The 21,467-nt window shown below is 37.3% G+C and overlaps 2 protein-coding genes across 2 annotated transcripts in view; one reads left to right on the top strand and one right to left on the bottom strand.

The window, feature by feature from the left end:
• Positions 1-3,070: 3,070 nt before the first annotated feature.
• On the bottom strand, positions 3,071-4,743 carry LOC124274720 (3-[(3aS,4S,7aS)-7a-methyl-1,5-dioxo-octahydro-1H-inden-4-yl]propanoyl:CoA ligase-like). Its single transcript, XM_046710088.1, has 2 exons — positions 3,652-4,743; positions 3,071-3,525 (listed from the first exon to the last, which is right to left on the bottom strand). Exons 1-2 carry the CDS (start codon positions 4,631-4,633, stop codon positions 3,071-3,073), a joined length of 1,437 nt encoding a protein of 478 aa, XP_046566044.1. The 5' UTR covers positions 4,634-4,743.
• Positions 4,744-5,937: 1,194 nt separating this feature from the next.
• The window catches only part of LOC124274721 (3-[(3aS,4S,7aS)-7a-methyl-1,5-dioxo-octahydro-1H-inden-4-yl]propanoyl:CoA ligase-like), a 28,979-nt gene continuing 13,449 nt past the window's right edge, over positions 5,938-21,467 (top strand). The window contains exon 1 of the mRNA XM_046710089.1: positions 5,938-6,090. Coding sequence (XP_046566045.1) covers positions 6,067-6,090 — 24 coding nt within the window. The 5' untranslated portion in view covers positions 5,938-6,066. The remainder of the gene's footprint in view (positions 6,091-21,467) is intronic.

Raw genomic sequence — 21,467 nt, 5'->3', positions numbered from 1 at the left:
GAAACTGACAAATGGGTTTGTACAGTGAACAGTACACAATGGTTGTTAATCTATCACGTGCTTGTAAAACGTTTTAACTGCCAAAACAATGCCATGACTTGCTGGACACCAACGTCTTCGCGCGGTAGGTATAATGCTGTACACAGAGATGGCTCCGCGCGGTAGGTATAATGCTGTACACAGAGATGGCTCCGCGCGGTAGGTATAATGCTGTACACAGAGATGGCCTCGCGCGGTAGGTATAATGCTGTACACAGAGATGGCTCCGCGCGGTAGGTATAATGCTGTACACAGAGATGGCTCCGGAGTTTCCAGACAGTTTCCGACACAATGTTATCTCCAAGACGTAATCTGCAGGGACGTCACGGCAACAAGACAACCATATTCAGTTGGTGCATAAAAGGAATCGATACCAAATGGATACATTAACAGCTCGGGCAATTCCTATGTTGATGTGAGTTAGTGGCACAGTCGTAATCAACAGGTTAGGGCAACTTACATGCCCGATGTCCCGTGATACCCTATAATGTTCAGACCCGTCCAGCTTGGTATAGGCTGGTTGGTTTCTTGTTTTACGCCGCACTCAGCAATATTCCAGCTATATGGCGGTGGTCTGTAAATAATCGAGTCTGGACCAGACAATCCAGTGATCAACCGCATGGACATCGATATACGCAATTTGGATACGATGACGTGTGTCAACCAAGCCAGCGAGCCTGACCACCCGAAACCCGTTAGTCGCCTTTTACGACAAGCATAGTCGCCTTTTACAAGCATGGGTGGCTGAAGACTAATTCTAACCTGGATCTTCACGGGTCCAGCTTGGTATAGACAGCTCTGATGGTTGTGCGGGCGGTGGGGTAGCCTAGTGGTTAAAGCGTTCGCTCATCACGCCGAAGACCCGGGTTCGATTCCCCACATGGGTACAATGTGTGCCAATTTCTGGTGCCCCCCTCCGTGATATTGCTGGGATATTGCTAAAAGCGGCGTAAAACCATACTCACTCACTCTGATGGTTGTGCAACAGTCTACAGACCTTCACGGGGACGTCATAGCAACGCTATATAACTCAATGTCAAGGACGTAACATCGGTTGCAGCAGAATGACGTCTGCCCGTTGTCGTGTAACAAACGAAGTGACGTAACATACATTCATGTCTCGAATGTCACGAGAAAGTTTCATTAAAAAAGCAGGCAAATCGCTTATTCGTATTAAACAATTGCATTTCAAATTGACAAATCTTTCTCCCACAGTTCTGTTTATAATGTGTGATTCTCAAATATAGCCAAATATTCTGTATTGCTCAGAGATTTGGAGTTGGCACAAATGGGAAACAATTGAACAATTTCTCACATTGTATTGAGAGTTGGAAATTTATCGACAAACGCAGCTGTTTAAGGTCACTGTTAATAGACGTTTTTAAAAAGCGGCATAAAACCCAACTCACTCACTCACTCACTCGATCACAAACTCCAGTGTGTCAAACGGGTTTTCATAATGTCAGCCTATTACAGATGCATCAAGAATTTCAGAATATGTTTGTTTTTATTAAACTTTCTATGAAGAACACAGACTTCTTTCCGTTGATATTGTGGTTTAATAGCTGAAACAATAGTGGTTCCTCTATGATTTAATAGCTGAAACAATAGTGGTTCCTCTATGATTTATTAGCTGAAACAATAGTGGTTCCTCTATGATTTATTAGCTGAAACAATAGTGGTTCCTCTATGATTTATTAGCTGAAACAATAGTGGTTCCTCTATGATTTAAACAATAGCTGAAAGCTGAAACAATAGTGGTTCCTCTATGATTTAATAGCTGAAACAATAGTGGTTCCTCTATGATTTAATAGCTGAAACAATAGTGGTTCCTCTATGATTTAATAGCTGAAACAATAGTGGTTCCTCTATGATTTATTAGCTGAAACAATAGTGGTTCCTCTATGATTTAATAGCTGAAACAATAGTGGTTCCTCTATGATTTATTAGCTGAAACAATAGTGGTTCCTCTATGATTTAATAGCTGAAACAATAGTGGTTCCTCTATGGTTTATTAGCTGAAACAATAGTGGTTCCTCTATGATTTATTAATAACTGAAACAATAGTGGTTCCTCTATGATTTATTAGCTGAAACAATAGTGGTTCCTCTATGGTTTAATAGCTGAAACAATAGTGGTTCCTCTATGATTTAATAGCTGAAACAATAGTGGTTCCTCTATGGTTTAATAGCTGAAACAATAGTGGTTCCTCTATGGTTTATTAACTGAAACAATAGTGGTTCCTCTATGATTTAATAGCTGAAACAATAGTGGTTCCTCTATGGTTTAATAGAAATCAAAACCCTTTGGATAACATAATCGTTACATCACAAGTGATACAAATGTTACAATTTCTAATACTGTCATTACATAATGCAGGAATTCATTTCAGTCCTTTGGGCTTTGACTGAAGACAAGCAAGTTATCTGTATAAACCAGTAGCCTAGTGGTTAAAGCGTTCGCTCGTCACGCCGAAGATCCGGGTTCGATTCCCCACATGGGTACAACATGTGATGCTCATTTCTGATGCCTCCCGCCGTGATATTGCTGGAATATTGTTAAAATCGGCGTAAAATTAAACTCACTCACTCTGTATATGCAGAGCGTGCTGACTCCCTTTATTTAGCATTCGAGAGGTGTGTGATGTGTCAGCAGATTTCACGATTCAGTACATTACATATGTGGGACCGTGGGGTAGCCTTGCGTTTAAAGTGTTCTCTCGTCACAACCACTCTGGTTCGATGCCCCACACCGATGCAGTATGTCAAGCCCATTTCTAGTGTCTTCCGCCCTGCTGTTGTTGGATTATTGTTAATAGCAGCGTAAAACCATACTCACTCAATCACATTATGTACACGTTTAAAACAGCTCACCTCTCACCATCGCACCACTACAGCAAGTCTACGAGAAATAAGCATACACTGATACGTATATAAAATCCGCACCAAAATCTGCACCAAATGCAAATTATAGTTATTAGCTGAAAAGCTTACACCTCTATTCTCCTGACAGTATAAACATCTTCTGACGTCTACTCGAGCTGCAGCATCAGCTGGGCAGACCTGGTGAGTTCATTTCGATCCAATTTAAACGTCTTTGTGATAGGAAACGTATCAAAGAATAACACATTCTTTGGAACAACATCCATGTCCGACCTTACGCCGTCAACGATGTCGCCCCTGATAAAATTTATGACATCCTCCTCGGTAAGACGGACACCTTCCTCCAGTTGCACACAGGCACAAATCTCGTGATGCAGAACCCTGTCAGGAACTGGTACAAAATAGTTCTGCTTAACCCCAGGACATTTGGCAAGCTTTTCTTCGAGCCATGTTAGGTAGACGATGTAGGGGCCGTGCATGATGGCGTCAGAACGTCTTCCTTCTACAAACAGACAGCCTTTGTCGTCCATGTACCCAACATCATCTGTTCTGAACCAACCTTCTGGCAGAATGGCTGCCTGTTTATCGGGCGCATCAACATACCCTGCAGTAATTGTCTCTGTACGTATGAGAATTTCTCCACGTGTTTCCATTCCTACGCTGGCCTAATTGGAATCAACTATTTTGGCCTCCACCCCAGGAGCGAGAGCACCTGCCATGTTTTCCTTACAGCATCCCAGATTCGACGTACTAAAAGCAATTCCAGCCGCGTACCCGACCTCCGTGGAGGCATACAAGCCAAATAAAGAATCCGCCAGCTTCCCTATGGTTTGAAGATACTCCTTGTGTAGAGGCTGTCCACCAGTAACAATCATTGGAAGTTTCTTACATGAAGATTCACAGATGTCCTTCCTTCCAAAAATACCCATAAACTGGAACGACGCAAGGGTACAAACTGTGATGTCTTCTTTACAGGCCACACCCCAAATATACTGCAGCCTATCGGCCACAGCTTCAGCTGTGTCGTCTACCAATGCTAGGGGACAACCTGAAAAAAGGTAATATGCTAGAAAGCCCCCAATCCATCCAAGGGGGGCAGCACTAAAGCTTTTACAATGCTTGTCTTTCATCCCGGTAGCTTCCGACAGCCTGAAAGACATAACCATCAAAGATCTATTAGTATGCTGGACAAGCTTACTGTATCCGGTGGTACCAGAGGTTGCAAATATGTAGGCAACATCAGTGGGCTTTTGTTTCGGGTTGTTTGGGGCTCTGTCTGTTCTTGGAGGAAGCGTTTTTAGGAATGCAGAATCCGGTTTTCTGGTTTTACAAAATGCAATGTTTGTGAGTGTTGGGACGGCCACACTCGTGGCAGTAGGCATATGTGGGTCTTCGGATACTAGCTTGACATGGTTCCTGCACATCTTCCATGCCTGACTGGTCTCATCTGGGTCAATAACTAAAACTTTACATTTTGCTTTGCGCATTGATTCAAGAATATCTTGACAATCTGAACGTAGAATCCGTCCATTCATTGACACAGCACCTGTCAGCTGTACTCCAAAGTCCACCACGACCCTCTCCGGACTGTTCGGAAGACAAACACACACCACGTCCCCCGGCTGGACGCCCTGCTGGGTCAGCCTGAGGGCGAATCTGCTGGCCAGTTCCAGGACACCCCACCCCCACCCCCCACCCCCGCGAGAGGACATGCCTACCGTTAGGACTAGAAAACTAGATTAGAAAATAAAGGCAGGCTTGTCTGAATCTGTCTCTCCCCAGAAAATGATTCTGTCAGCAATTGTCTCATCTCTGTATGATTCTTTCATTTTCGATGTATCGCCTGAACTGAACAACGTACAATGTGATTACCTGCGTCAACATTTATCAGCGTATGTAATTAAAAGAATAATACATTACAATGCAATAGAAAGAATGTCATGACTGCTAATGAGGTGGACATTATATATCTTTGAGCTGTAACATGTGTTGCTTGCTGTAATTGGATTATACACATAAACGGTAATTCATGGCACGTAAAAATGCAATTTTATATTACTCTACTTAGTTTCATGTGGAATTAATGGGATGTTACTTTGACGATAAAGGGAAGATGATTTATTGATATAGTAAAAGGAAGAACACACGTATAAAATCCCCCATAACTTCTGAAACGCAAATCCACTCAAAACGTCGAGCTTTGTAGGTCTGTAGATCGATATTGATGTCAATTTTGAAAACGTAAGTTGAAGTAGGCAAATTCCTTGTACTTCTGTTTGGCGTGTCCGTTTATACGAACTGATACTAACTAACAAGTATGTGGGTTTTTTCTCTTTCAACGGTATCGACTGAAAAGGGCAATTCAACTGAGAAATATGATTGTGATTTTGTTGCTGATTTAATGTTTTTTAAAGAAACAGCTTGGAAACATTCCTTGAAATTATTTAGCGGAAATCACCCGTTCCGTGATCGACTTCCAAAAGAAACACTACATTACGGACAAGAACGATCATTTCCTTCGTGTCCAGCCGGACATCAACGATCATTTCCTTCGTGTCCAGCCGGACATCAACGATCACTTCCTTCGTGTCCAGCCGGACATCAACGATCATTTCCTTCGTGTCCAGCCGGACATCAACGATCACTTCCTTCGTGTCCAGCCGGACATCAACGATCACATCCTCCGTGTCCAGCCGGACATCAACGACGGTGACCATAGCATGTGATTATAGCAGGGTAAAGGTTGAGATGTAGGTGATGGGGTAACTGATGTCTGGTTGGCCTGAACTTCTCTTCTTTGTCTCAAAGGATGGTGCTTGTCGTAAGAGGTGACTAACGGGATCGGGTTGTAAGGCTCGCTGACTTGGTTGACTCATGTCATCGCATTCCAGTTGCGTAGATCGATGTCCATGCTGTTGATCACTGGCTTGTCTGGTTTAGACTCGATTATTTACAGACCTCCGCCAAATAGCTGGAATATTGCTGAGTGCGGCGGAGAACAACAAACTAACACACCGACAAACCTTCACGGCATATGGACTGCATCATAGCACAGTGTCGACATTCTAGCCGTTCACTGTGTAGCCGTCACAGTGAATGACTATACCAAAACAGGTTAACTTGATCTGTGGAACAAGGATTCAAGATGGCTGACAAGAGCAGGACAGAGGTAAATATATAGTCCCACTCTTGAACCGCTTAATGCAACCATCCCTTGTTGAACATGGACTACAGTGCTTCAACGGAAATGTCATTTGGAAAGTCGAGAAAGTTGTTAAACTCAGATATATTTATTTCCATGCAATCCATGTGTGACGAATGGTGGAGGAGTAACAGAATCCTGTGTTTGGAAGGGGATGGGATGGGTGGAGGGGTTACCCCCACAGGCAGTAGGAGAATCGGCTTCACATTATTTGTCTCATTGTGTGATCTGACACATGTTAAGATTTTAAATTAGCGGAGTAATTAATATACATCCAACTTGCCATCGTCAAGATCGTGTGAAGAACCGTGTACGAAATTGACATGAATCTGTTGCAGTTCAACATTAAGATGACGCAGGATACTATTGTAGATGGGTTGCCCCTGAGTGTAACATACAGAACGGTCGTATACAATGTCAAAAAAGGATGTTATAGAGAAACAGTTTTCTTTCAACAGAATGATTGCCCGGGTAAAGTGAAGTAGTATATTTTATATGTGATACAGTGGTAGACGTCTGAATATGTGATATGTGATACAGAGATAGATGTCTGAATATGTAATAGAGCGATAGTTGTCTGAATATGTGATATGTGATACAAAGATAGATGTCTGAATATGTGATATGTGATACAGAGATAGATGTCTGAATATGTGATATGTAATACAGAGATAGATATCTGAATATGTGATATGAGATACAGAGATAGATGTCTGAATATGTAATAGAGCGATAGTTGTCTGAATATGTGATATGTAATACAGAGATCGATGTCTGAACATGTGAGATATGACACAGAGATAGATGTCTGAATATGTGATATTTGATACAGAGATGGATGTCTGAATATGTGATATGAGATACAGAGATAGATGTCTGAATATGTGATATGTAATACAGAGATCGATGTCTGAACATGTGAGATATGACACAGAGATAGATGTCTGAATATGTGATATTTGATACAGAGATGGATGTCTGAATATGTGATATGTGATAGAGAGATAGATGTCTGAATATGTGATATGTAATACAGAGATCGATGTCTGAACATGTGAGATATGACACAGAGATAGATGTCTGAATATGTGATATCTGATAGAGCGATAGATATCTGAATATGTGATATGAGATACAGAGATAGATATCTGAATATGTGATATGAGACACAGAGATAGATATCTGAATATGTGATATGTGATACAGAGATAGATATCTGAATATGTGATATGTGATACAGAGATAGATATCTGAATATGTGATATTTGATACAGAGATAGATATCTGAATATGTGATATGAGATACAGAGATAGATATCTGAATATGTGATATGTGATACAGAGATAGATATCTGAATATGTGATATGTGATACAGAGATAGATATCTGAATATGTGATATGAGATACAGAGATAGATGTCTGAATATGTAATAGAGCGATAGTTGTCTGAATATGTGATATGTAATACAGAGACCGATGTCTGAATATGTGATTTGTGATACAGAGATAGATGTCTGAATATGTGATAAAACGATAGATGTCTGAATATGTGATATCTGATAGAGCGATAGATATCTGAATATCTGATATGAGATACAGAGATAGATATCTGAATATGTGATATGAGACACAGAGATAGATATCTGAATATGTGATTTTTGATACAGAGATAGATATCTGAATATGTGATATGTGATACAGAGTTAGATATCTGAATTAGTGATATTTGATACAGAGATAGATATCTGAATATGTGATATGAGATACAGAGATAGATATCTGAATATGTGATATGTGATACAGAGATAGATATCTGAATATGTGATATGTGATACAGAGATAGATATCTGAATATGTGATATGAGATACAGAGATAGATGTCTGAATATGTAATAGAGCGATAGTTGTCTGAATATGTGATATGTAATACAGAGATCGATGTCTGAATATGTGATTTGTGATAAAGAGATAGATATCTGAATATGTGATAAAACGATAGATGTCTGAATATGTGATATCTGATAGGGCGATAGATATCTGAATATGTGATATGAGATACAGAGATAGATATCTGAATATGTGATATGAGACACAGAGATAGATATCTGAATATGTGATATGTGATACAGAGATAGATATCTGAATATGTGATATGTGATACAGAGATAGATGTCTGAACATGTAATATTTGATACAGACATAGATATCTGAATATGTGATATGAGATACAGAGATAGATATCTGAATATGTGATGTGAGATACAGAGATAGATATCTGAATATGTGATATGTGATACAGAGATAGATATCTGAATATGTGAAATGTGATACAGAGATAGATATCTGAATATGTGATATTTGATACAGAGATAGATATCTGAATATGTGATATGTGATACAGAGATACATATCTGAATATGTGAAATGAGATACAGAGATAGATGTCTGAATATGTGATATGTGATACAGAGATAGATATCTGAATATGTGATATGAGATACAGAGATAGATGTCTGAATATGTGATATGTGATACAGAGATAGATATCTGAACATGTGATATGTGATACAGAGATAGATGTCTGAATATGTGATATGTGATACAGAGATAGATGTCTGATAATGTGATATGAGCTACAGAGATAGATGTCTGAATATGTGATATGTGATACAGATATAAATATCTGAATATGTGATATGAGAAACAGAGATAGATATCTGAATATGTGATGTGTGATACAGAGATAGATATCTGAATATGTGATATGAGATACAGAGATAGATGTCTGAATATGTGATATGTGATAGAGCGATAAATGTCTGAATATGTGATATGTGATACAGAGATAGATATCTGAATATGTGATATGTGATACAGAGATAGATATCTGAATATTTGATATGCATGTGATACAGAGATAGATGTCTGAATATGTGATATGAGATACAGAGATAGATATCTGAATATGTGATATGAGATACAGAGATAGATGTCTGAATATGTGATATGTGATACAGACATAGATGTCTGAATATGTGATATGTGATACAGAGATGGATGTCTGAATATGTGATATGTGATACAGAGATAGATGTCTGAATATGTGATATGTGATACAGAGATAGATGTCTGAATATGTGATAGATGTCTGAATATGATATGTGATACAGAGATAGATGTCTGAATATGTGATATGTGATACAGAGATAGATGTCTGAATATGTGATATGTGATACAGAGATAGAAGTCTGAATATGTGATATGTGATAGAGATAGATGTCTGAATATGTGATATGTGATACAGAGATAGATGTCTGAATATGTGATATGTGATACAGAGATAGATGTCTGAATATGTGATATGTGATACAGAGATAAATGTCTGAACATGTAATATTTGATACAGACATAGATATCAGAATATGTGATATGAGATACAGAGATAGATATCTGAATATGTGATATGTGATACAGAGATAGATATCTGAATATGTGATATGTGGTACAGAGATAGATATCTGAATATGTGATGTGAGATACAGAGATAGATATCTGAATATGTGATATGTGATACAGAGATAAATATCTGAAAATGTGATATGAGATACAGAGATAGATATCTGAATATGTGATATGTGATACAGAGATAGATATCTGAATATGTGATATGAGATACAGAGATAGATATCTGAATATGTGATATGAGATACAGAGATAGATGTCTGAATATGTGATATGTGATACAGAGATAGATATCTGAATATGTGATATTTGATACAGAGATAGATATCTGAATATGTGATATGTGATACAGAGATAGATATCTGAATATGTGAAATGAGATACAGAGATAGATGTCTGAATATGTGATATGTGATACAGAGATAGATATCTGAATATGTGATATGAGATACAGAGATAGATGTCTGAATATGTGATATGTGATACAGAGATAGATATCTGAATATGTGATATGTGATACAGAGATAGATGTCTGAATATGTGATATGTGATACAGAGATAGATGTCTGATAATGTGATATGAGCTACAGAGATAGATGTCTGAATATGTGATATGTGATACAGATATAAATATCTGAATATGTGATATGAGAAACAGAGATAGATATCTGAATATGTGATGTGTGATACAGAGATAGATATCTGAATATGTGATATTTGATACAGAGATAGATATCTGAATATGTGATATGTGATACAGAGATAGATATCTGAATATGTGAAATGAGATACAGAGATAGATGTCTGAATATGTGATATGTGATACAGAGATAGATATCTGAATATGTGATATGAGATACAGAGATAGATGTCTGAATATGTGATATGAGATACAGAGATAGATATCTGAGTATGAATATGTGATATGTGATACAGAGATAGATGTCTGAATATGTGAATATGTGATATTTGATACAGAGATAGATGTCTGATATGTGATATATGAGCTACAGAGATAGATGTCTGAATATGTGATATGTGATACAGATATAAATATCTGAATATGTGATATGAATATGATACAGAGATAGATATCTGAATATGTGATATGTGATACAGAGATAGATATCTGAATATGTGATATGAGATACAGAGATAGATGTCTGAATATGTGATATGTGATAGAGATAGATAATATGATATGAGATCAGAATATCTGAATATGTGATATGATACAGAGATAGATATCTGAATATGTGATATGTGATACAGAGATAGATATCTGAATATGTGATATGCATGATACAGAGATAGATAATATGTGATATGTGACAGAGATAGATATCTGAATATGTGATATGATACAGAGATAGAGATAGATGTCTGAATATGTGATATGATACAGAGATAGATGTCTGAATATGTGATATGTGATACAGAGATAGATGTCTGAATATGTGATATGTGATACAGAGATAGATGTCTGAATATGTGATATGTGATACAGAGATAGATGTCTGAATATGTGATATGTGATACAGATATGTCTGAATATGAGAGATAGATGTCTGAATATGTGATATGAGATACATATGAGATAGATGTCTGAATATGTGATATGTGATACAGAGATAGATGTCTGAATATGTGATATGTGATACAGAGATAGATGTCTGAATATGTGATATATGATACAGAGATACAGAGATAGATGTCTGAATATGTGATATGTGATACAGAGATAGATGTCTGAATATGTGATATGAGATACAGAGATAGATGTCTGAATATGTGATATGTAATACAGAGACAGATGTCTGAATATGTGATATGTGATATGAGATACATGTCTGAATATGTGATATGTGATACAGAGATAGATGTCTGAATATGATATGATATGTGATGCAGAGATAGATGTCTGAATATGTGATATGTGATACAGAGATGGATGTCTGAATATGTGATATGTGATAGAGAGATGGATGTCTGAATATGTGATATGTGATACAGAGATAGATGTCTGAATATGTGATATGAGATACAGAAATAGATGTCTGAATATGTGATATGTGATACAGAGATGGATGTCTGAATATGTGATATGTGATACAGAGATAGATGTCTGAATATGTGATATGTGATACAGAGATAGATGTCTGAATATGTGATATGAGATACAGAGATAGATGTCTGAATATGTGATATGTGATACAGGTGAGGTGAGGTGAAATTGGGTTTTACCTCGTGCTTGAGAATATTTCGCTCATATGACGACGTGCATGCGTGTGTATGTGTATGTGCGGCTGCTTGTACTAGCCCAGACTTAAGCTGGTTTATAGTACTAGCTCACTGAGATACCATGCCGCAGGAAGCATTAATATGAGACTCAGACAGATTATACTGACTCCGAGCCCACCAGTCCTTGTTGTGTACCCATTAATGCCGAGCGCCAGACAGGGACCAACAAGTACCATATTTTAACCTCTTTTGGTATGACGCGGTCGGGGATCGAACCCGCGACCTTCCACTCTCCGGGCGGACGCTCTAACCACTACACCACGGAGGCGGTCGATATGTGATACAGAGATAGATGTCTGAATATGTGATATGTGATACAGAGATAGATGTCTACAGAGATAGATGTCTGAATATGTGATATGATATACAGAGATATATGTCTGAATATGATATGGATACAGAGATAGATCTGAATATGTGATATGTGATACAGAGATAGATGTCTGAATATGTGATATGTGATACAGAGATAGATGTCTGAATATGTGATATGAGATACAGAGATAGATGTCTGAATATGTGATATGTGATACAGAGATAGATGTCTGAATATGTGATATGTGATACAGAGATAGATGTCTGAATATGTGATATGTGATACAGAGATAGATGTCTGAATATGTGATATGTGATACAGAGATAGATATCTGAATATGTGATATGTGATACAGAGATAGATGTCTGAATATGTGATATGAGATACAGAGATAGATGTCTGAATATGTGATATGTGATACAGAGATAGATGTCTGAATATGTGATATGTGATACAGAGATAGATGTCTGAATATGTGATATGTGATACAGAGATAGATGTCTGAATATGTGATATGTGATACAGAGATAGATATCTGAATATGAATATGATATGTGATACAGAGATAGATGTCTGAATATGTGATATGTGATACAGAGATAGATGTCTGAATATGTGATATGTGATACAGAGATAGATGTCTGAATATGTGATATGAGATACAGAGATAGATGTCTGAATATGTGATATGTGATACAGAGATAGATGTCTGAATATGTGATATGTGATACAGAGATAGATGTCTGAATATGTGATATGTGATACAGAGATAGATGTCTGAATATGTGATATGAGATACAGAGATAGATGTCTGAATATGTGATATGTGATACAGGTGAGATATGAGGATGAAATTGGGTTTTACCTCGTGCTTGAGAATAGATTCGCTCATATGACGACGTGCATGCGTGTGTATGTGTATGATGCGGCTGCTTGTACTATGTGCCCAGACTTAAGCTGGTTTATAGTACTAGCTCACTGAGATACCATGCCGCAGGAAGCATTAATACCCCACTCAGACACATTATACTGACTCCGAGCCCACCAGTCCTTGTTGTACCCATTAATGCCGAGCGCCAGACAGGGACCAACAAGATACCATATTTTAACCTCTTTGGTATGACGCGGTCGGGGATCGAACCCGCGACCTTCTACTCTCCGAATACGCTCTAACCACTACACCTGAATATGGTCGATATGTGATACAGAGATAGATGTCTGAATATGTGATATGTGATACAGAGATAGATGTCTGAATATGATATGATAGATGTCTGATATATATATGATCTGAATATGTGATACAGAGATAGATGTCTGAATATGTGATATGTGATACAGAGATAGATGTCTGAATATGTGATATGTGATACAGAGATAGATGTCTGAATATGTGAGAGATACAGAGATATATGTCTGAATATGTGATATGTGATACAGAGATAGATGTCTGAATATGTGATATGTGATACAGAGATAGATGTCTGAATATGTGATATGTGATACAGAGATAGATATCTGAATATGTGATATGAGATACAGAGATAGATGTCTGAATATGTGATATGTGATACAGAGATAGATATGTCTGAATATGTGATATGTGATATTAGAGATAGAGATAGATGTCTGAATATGTGATATGTGATACAGAGATAGATGTCTGAATATGTGATATGTGATACAGAGATAGATGTCTGAATATGTGATATGTGATACAGAGATAGATGTCTGAATATGTGATATGAGATACAGAGATAGATGTCTGAATATGTGATATGAGATACAGAGATAGATGTCTGAATATGTGATATGTGATACAGAGATAGATGTCTGAATATGTGATATGTGATACAGAGATAGATGTCTGAATATGTGATATGAGATACAGAGATAGATGTCTGAATATGTGATATGTGATACAGAGATAGATGTCTGAATATGTGATATGTGATACAGAGATAGATGTCTGAATATGTGATATGTGATACAGAGATAGATGTCTGAATATGTGATATGTGATACAGAGATAGATGTCTGAATATGTGATATGTGATACATAGATGTCTGATATCTGAATATGTGATATGTGATAGAGATACAGATGATGTCTGAATATGTGATATGTGATACAGAGATAGATGTCTGAATATGTGATATGAGATACAGAGATAGATGTCTGAATATGTGATATGTGATACAGAGATAGATGTCTGAATATGTGATATGTGATACAGAGATAGATGTCTGAATATGTGATATGTGATACAGAGATAGATGTCTGAATATGTGATATGAGATACAGAGATAGATGTCTGAATATGTGATATGTGATACAGGTGAGGTGAGGTGAAATTGGGTTTTACCTCGTGCTTGAGAATATTTCGCTCATGATGACGACGTGCATGCGTGTGTATGTGTATGTGCGGCTGCTTGTACTAGCCCAGACTTAAGCTGGTTTATAGTACTAGCTCACTGAGATACCATGCCGCAGGAAGCATTAATACCCCACTCAGACACATTATACTGACTCCGAGCCCACCAGTCCTTGTTGTACCCATTAATGCCGAGCGCCAGACAGGGACCAACAAGTACCATATTTTAACCTCTTTTGGTATGACGCGGTCGGGGATCGAACCCGCGACCTTCCACTCTCCGGGCGGACGCTCTAACCACTACACCACGGAGGCGGTCGATATGTGATACAGAGATAGATGTCTGAATATGTGATATGTGATACAGAGATAGATGTCTACAGAGATAGATGTCTGAATATGTGATATGTGATACAGAGATATATGTCTGAATATGTGATATGTGATACAGAGATAGATGTCTGAATATGTGATATGTGATACAGAGATAGATGTCTGAATATGTGATATGAGATACAGAGATAGATGTCTGAATATGTGATATGTGATACAGAGATAGATGTCTGAATATGTGATATGTGATAGAGAGATAGATGTCTGAATATGTGATATGTGATACAGAGATAGATGTCTGAATATGTGATATGTGATACAGAGATAGATGTCTGAATATGTGATATGTGATACAGAGATAGATGTCTGAATATGTGATATGAGATACAGAGATAGATGTCTGAATATGTGATATGTGATACAGAGATAGATGTCTGAATATGTATGATATGTGATACAGAGATACATGTCTGAATATGTGATATGTGATACAGAGATAGATGTCTGAATATGTGATATGTGATGCAGAGATAGATGTCTGAATATGTGATATGTGATACAGAGATGGATGTCTGAATATGTGATATGTGATAGAGATGGATGTCTGAATATGTGATATGTGATACAGAGATAGATGTCTGAATATGTGATATGAGATACAGAAATAGATGTCTGAATATGTGATATGTGATACAGAGATGGATGTCTGAATATGTGATATGTGATACAGAGATAGATGTCTGAATATGTGATATGTGATACAGAGATAGATGTCTGAATATGTGATATGAGATACAGAGATAGATGTCTGAATATGTGATATGTGATACAGGTGAGGTGAGGTGAATGTGGGTTTTACCTCGTGCTATGATACAGAATATTTCGCTCATATGACGACGTGCATGCGTGTGTATGTGTATGTGCGGCTGCTTGTACTAGCCCAGACTTAAGCTGGTTTATAGTACTAGCTCACTGAGATACCATGCCGCAGGAAGCATTAATACCCCACTCAGACACATTATACTGACTCCGAGCCCACCAGTCCTTGTTGTACCCATTAATGCCGAGCGCCAGACAGGGACCAACAAGTACCATATTTTAACCTCTTTTGGTATGACGCGGTCGGGGATCGAACCCGCGACCTTCCACTCTCCGGGCGGACGCTCTAACCACTACACCACGGAGGCGGTCGATATGTGATACAGAGATAGATGTCTGAATATGTGATATGTGATACAGAGATAGATGTCTACAGAGATAGATGTCTGAATATGTGATATGTGATACAGAGATATATGTCTGAATATGTGATATGTGATACAGAGATAGATGTCTGAATATGTGATATGTGATATGAGATACAGAGATAGATGTCTGAATATGTGATATGTGATACAGAGATAGATGTCTGAATATGTGATATGTGATACAGAGATAGATGTCTGAATATGTGATATGTGATACAGAGATAGATGTCTGACATATGTGAGATAGAGATGATGTCTGAATATGTGATATGTGATACAGAGATAGATGTCTGAATATGTGATATGTGATACAGAGATAGATGTCTGAATATGTGATATGTGATACAGAGATAGATGTCTGAATATGTGATATGAGATACAGAGATAGATGTCTGAATATGTGATATGTGATACAGAGATAGATGTCTGAATATGTGATATGAGATACAGAGATAGATGTCTGAATATGTGATATGTGATACAGAGATAGATATCTGAATATGTGATATGAGATACAGAGATAGATGTCTGAATATGTGATATGTGATACAGAGATAGATGTCTGAATATGTGATATGAGATACAGAGATAGATATCTGAATATGTGATATGTGATACAGAGATAGATATCTGAATATATGATATATGTGATACAGAGATAGATGTCTGAATATGTGATATGAGATACAGAGATAGATATCTGAATATGTGATATGAGATACAGAGATAGATGTCTGAATATGTGATATGAGATACAGAGATAGATGTCTGAATATGTGATATGTGATACAGAGATAGATGTCTGAATATGTGATATGTGATACAGAGATAGATGTCTGAATATGTGATATGTGATACAGAGATAGATGTCTGAATATGTGATATGTGATACAGAGATAGATGTCTGAATATGTGATATGTGATACAGAGATAGATGTCTGAATATGTGATATGTGATACAGAGATAGATGTCTGAATATGTGATATGTGATACAGAGATAGATGTCTGAATATGTGATATGAGATACAGAGATAGATGTCTGAATATGTGATATGTGATACAGAGATAGATGTCTGAATATGTGATATGAGATACAGAGATAGATGTCTGAATATGTGATATGTAATACAGAGACAGATGTCTGAATATGTGATATGTGATATGAGATACATGTCTGAATATGTGATATGTGATACAGAGATAGATGTCTGAATATGTGATATGTGATGCAGAGATAGATGTCTGAATATGTGATATGTGATACAGAGATGGATGTCTGAATATGTGATATGTGATAGAGAGATGGATGTCTGAATATGTGATATGTGATACAGAGATAGATGTCTGAATATGTGATATGAGATACAGAAATAGATGTCTGAATATGTGATATGTGATACAGAGATGGATGTCTGAATATGTGATATGTGATACAGAGATAGATGTCTGAATATGTGATATGTGATACAGAGATAGATGTCTGAATATGTGATATGAGATACAGAGATAGATGTCTGAATATGTGATATGTGATACAGGTGAGGTGAGGTGAAATTGGGTTTTACCTCGTGCTTGAGAATATTTCGCTCATATGACGACGTGCATGCGTGTGTATGTGTATGTGCGGCTGCTTGTACTAGCCCAGACTTAAGCTGGTTTATAGTACTAGCTCACTGAGATACCATGCCGCAGGAAGCATTAATACCCCACTCAGACACATTATACTGACTCCGAGCCCACCAGTCCTTGTTGTACCCATTAATGCCGAGCGCCAGACAGGGACCAACAAGTACCATATTTTAACCTCTTTTGGTATGACGCGGTCGGGGATCGAACCCGCGACCTTCCACTCTCCGGGCGGACGCTCTAACCACTACACCACGGAGGCGGTCGATATGTGATACAGAGATAGATGTCTGAATATGTGATATGTGATACAGAGATAGATGTCTACAGAGATAGATGTCTGAATATGTGATATGTGATACAGAGATATATATGTCTGAATGTGATATGTGATACAGATAGATGAATGATATGTGATACAGAGATAGATAGATGTCTAGATGTCTGAATATGTGATATGTACAGATAGATGTCTGAGTGATATGATAGATGTCTGAATATGTGATCTAGATGTCTGAATATGTGATATGTGATACAGAGATAGATGTCTGAATATGTGATATGTGATACAGAGATAGATGTCTGAATATGTGATATGTGATACAGAGATAGATGTCTGAATATGTGATATGTGATACAGAGATAGATGTCTGAATATGTGATATGATACAGAGATAGATGTCTGAATATGTGATATGAGATACAGAGATAGATGTCTGAATATGTGATATGTGATATAGAGATAGATGTCTATGAATATGTGATACAGAGATAGATGTCTGAATATGTGATATGAGATAGATGTCTGAATATGTGATATGTGATACAGAGATAGATGTCTGAATATGTGATATGTGATACAGAGATAGATGTCTGAATATGTGATATGAACAGAGATAGATGTCTGAATATGTGATATGTGATACAGAGATAGATGTCTGAATATGTGATATGTGATACAGAGATAGATAGATCTGAATATGTGATATGTGATACAGAGATAGATGTCTGAATATGTGATATGTGATACAGAGATAGATGTCTGAATATGTGATATGTGATACAGAGATAGATGTCTGAATATGTGATATGTGATACAGAGATAGATGTCTGAATATGTGATATGTGATACAGAGATAGATGTCTGAATATGTGATATGTGATACAGAGATAGATGTCTGAATATGTGATATGTGATGCAGAGATAGATGTCTGAATATGTGATATGTGATACAGAGATGGATGTCTGAATATGTGATATGTGATAGAGAGATGGATGTCTGAATATGTGATATGTGATACAGAGATAGATGTCTGAATATGTGATATGAGATACAGAAATAGATGTCTGAATATGTGATATGTGATACAGAGATGGATGTCTGAATATGTGATATGTGATACAGAGATAGATGTCTGAATATGTGATATGTGATACAGAGATAGATGTCTGAATATGTGATATGAGATACAGAGATAGATGTCTGAATATGTGATATGTGATACAGAATATGTGATATGTGATACAGGTGAGGTGAGGTGAAATTTGGGTTTTACCTCGTGCTTGAGAATATTTCGCTCATATGACGACGTGCATGCGTGTGTATGTGTATGTGCGGCTGCTTGTACTAGCCCAGACTTAAGCTGGTTTATAGTACTAGCTCACTGAGATACCATGCCGCAGGAAGCATTAATACCCCACTCAGACACATTATACTGACTCCGAGCCCACCAGTCCTTGTTGTACCCATTAATGCCGAGCGCCAGACAGGGACCAACAAGTACCATATTTTAACCTCTTTTGGTATGACGCGGTCGGGGATCGAACCCGCGACCTTCTACTCTCCGGGCGGACGCTCTAACCACTACACCACGGAGGCGGTCGAAATGTGATACAGAGATAGATGTCTGAATATGTGATATGTGATACAGAGATAGATGTCTACAGAGATAGATGTCTGAATATGTGATATGTGATACAGAGATATATGTCTGAATATGTGATATGTGATAGAGAGATAGATGTCTGAATATGTGATATGTGATACAGAGATAGATGTCTACAGAGATAGATGTCTGAATATGTGATATGTGATACAGAGATATATGTCTGAATATGTGATATGTGATACAGAGATAGATGTCTGAATATGTGATATGTGATACAGAGATAGATGTCTACAGAGATAGATGTCTGAATATGTGATATGTGATACAGAGATATATGTCTGAATATGTGATATGTGATAGAGAGATAGATGTCTGAATATGTGATATGTGATACAGAGATAGATGTCTGAATATGTGATATGAGATACAGAGATAGATGTCTGAATATGTGATTTGTGATACAGAGATAGATGTCTGAATATGTGATATGAGATACAGAGATAGATGTCTGAATATGTGATATGTGATACAGAGATAGATGTCTGAATATGTGATATGAGATACAGAGATAGATGTCTGAATATGTGATATGTGGTACAGAGATAGATCTCTGAATATGTGATATGAGATACAGAGATAGATATCTGAATATGTGATATGTGATACAGAGATAAATATCTGAATATGTGATATGAGATACAGAGATAGATATCTGAATATGTGATATGTGATACAGAGATAGATATCTGAATATGTGATATGTGATACTGAGATAGATATCTGAATATGTGATATTTGATACAGAGATAGATATCTGAATATGTGATATGTGATACAGAGATAGATATCTGAATATGTGATATGAGATACAGAGATAGATGTCTGAATATGTGATATGTGATACAGAGATAGATATCTGAATATGTGATATGTGATACAGAGATAGATGTCTGAATATGTGATATGTGATGCAGAGATAGATGTGTGAATATGTGATATGTGATACAGAGATGGATGTCTGAATATGTGATATGTGATAGAGAGATGGATGTCTGAATATGTGATATGTGATACAAGGATAGATGTCTGAATATGTGATATGAGATACAGAAATAGATGTCTGAATATTTGATATGAGATACAGAGATGGATGTCTGAATATGTGATATGTGATACAGAGATAGATGTCTGAATATGTGATATGTGATATAGAGATAGATGTCTGAATATGTGATATGAGATACAGAGATAGATGTCTGAATATGTGATATGAGATACAGAGATAGATGTCTGAATATGTGATATGTGATACAGGTGAGGTGAGGTGAACTTGGGTTTTACCTCGTGCTTGAGAATATTTCGCTCATATGACGACGTGCATGCGTGTGTATGTGTATGTGCGGCTGCTTGTACTAGCCCAGACTTAAGCTGGTTTATAGTACTAGCTCACTGAGATACCATGCCGCAGGAAGCATTAATACCCCACTCAGACACATTATACTGACTCCGAGCCTACCAGTCCTTGGTGTACCCATTAATGCCGAGCGCCAGACAGGGACCAACAAGTACCATATTTTAACCTCTTTTGGTATGACGCGGTCGGGGATCGAACCCGCGACCTTCCACTCTCCGGGTGGACGCTCTAACCACTACACCACGGAGGCGGTCGATATGTGATACAGAGATAGATGTCTGAATATGTGATATGTGATACAGAGATAGATGTCTACAGAGATAGATGTCTGAATATGTGATATGTGATACAGAGATATGTGTCTGAATACGTGATATG

Source organism: Haliotis rubra, unplaced genomic scaffold (genome assembly GCF_003918875.1).
Source record: "Haliotis rubra isolate DU_JTF1 unplaced genomic scaffold, ASM391887v1 Scf1937, whole genome shotgun sequence".
Lineage (NCBI taxonomy): Eukaryota > Metazoa > Mollusca > Gastropoda > Lepetellida > Haliotidae > Haliotis > Haliotis rubra.
Note: the sequence above shows the minus strand (reverse complement) of the source record. Positions and strands in the feature narration are given on the sequence as shown.

Bases quoted from the DNA above. Each gene is read 5' to 3' on its own strand.
- LOC124274720 (XM_046710088.1), bottom strand. From the start codon at position 4,633: ATGTCCTCTCGCGGGGGTGGGGGGTGGGGGTGGGGTGTCCTGGAACTG. The intron at 3,526-3,651 runs GTAAGGAAAACA...CAATTACTGCAG, and splicing joins TACGTCGAATCTGGGATGCT to GGTATGTTGATGCGCCCGAT.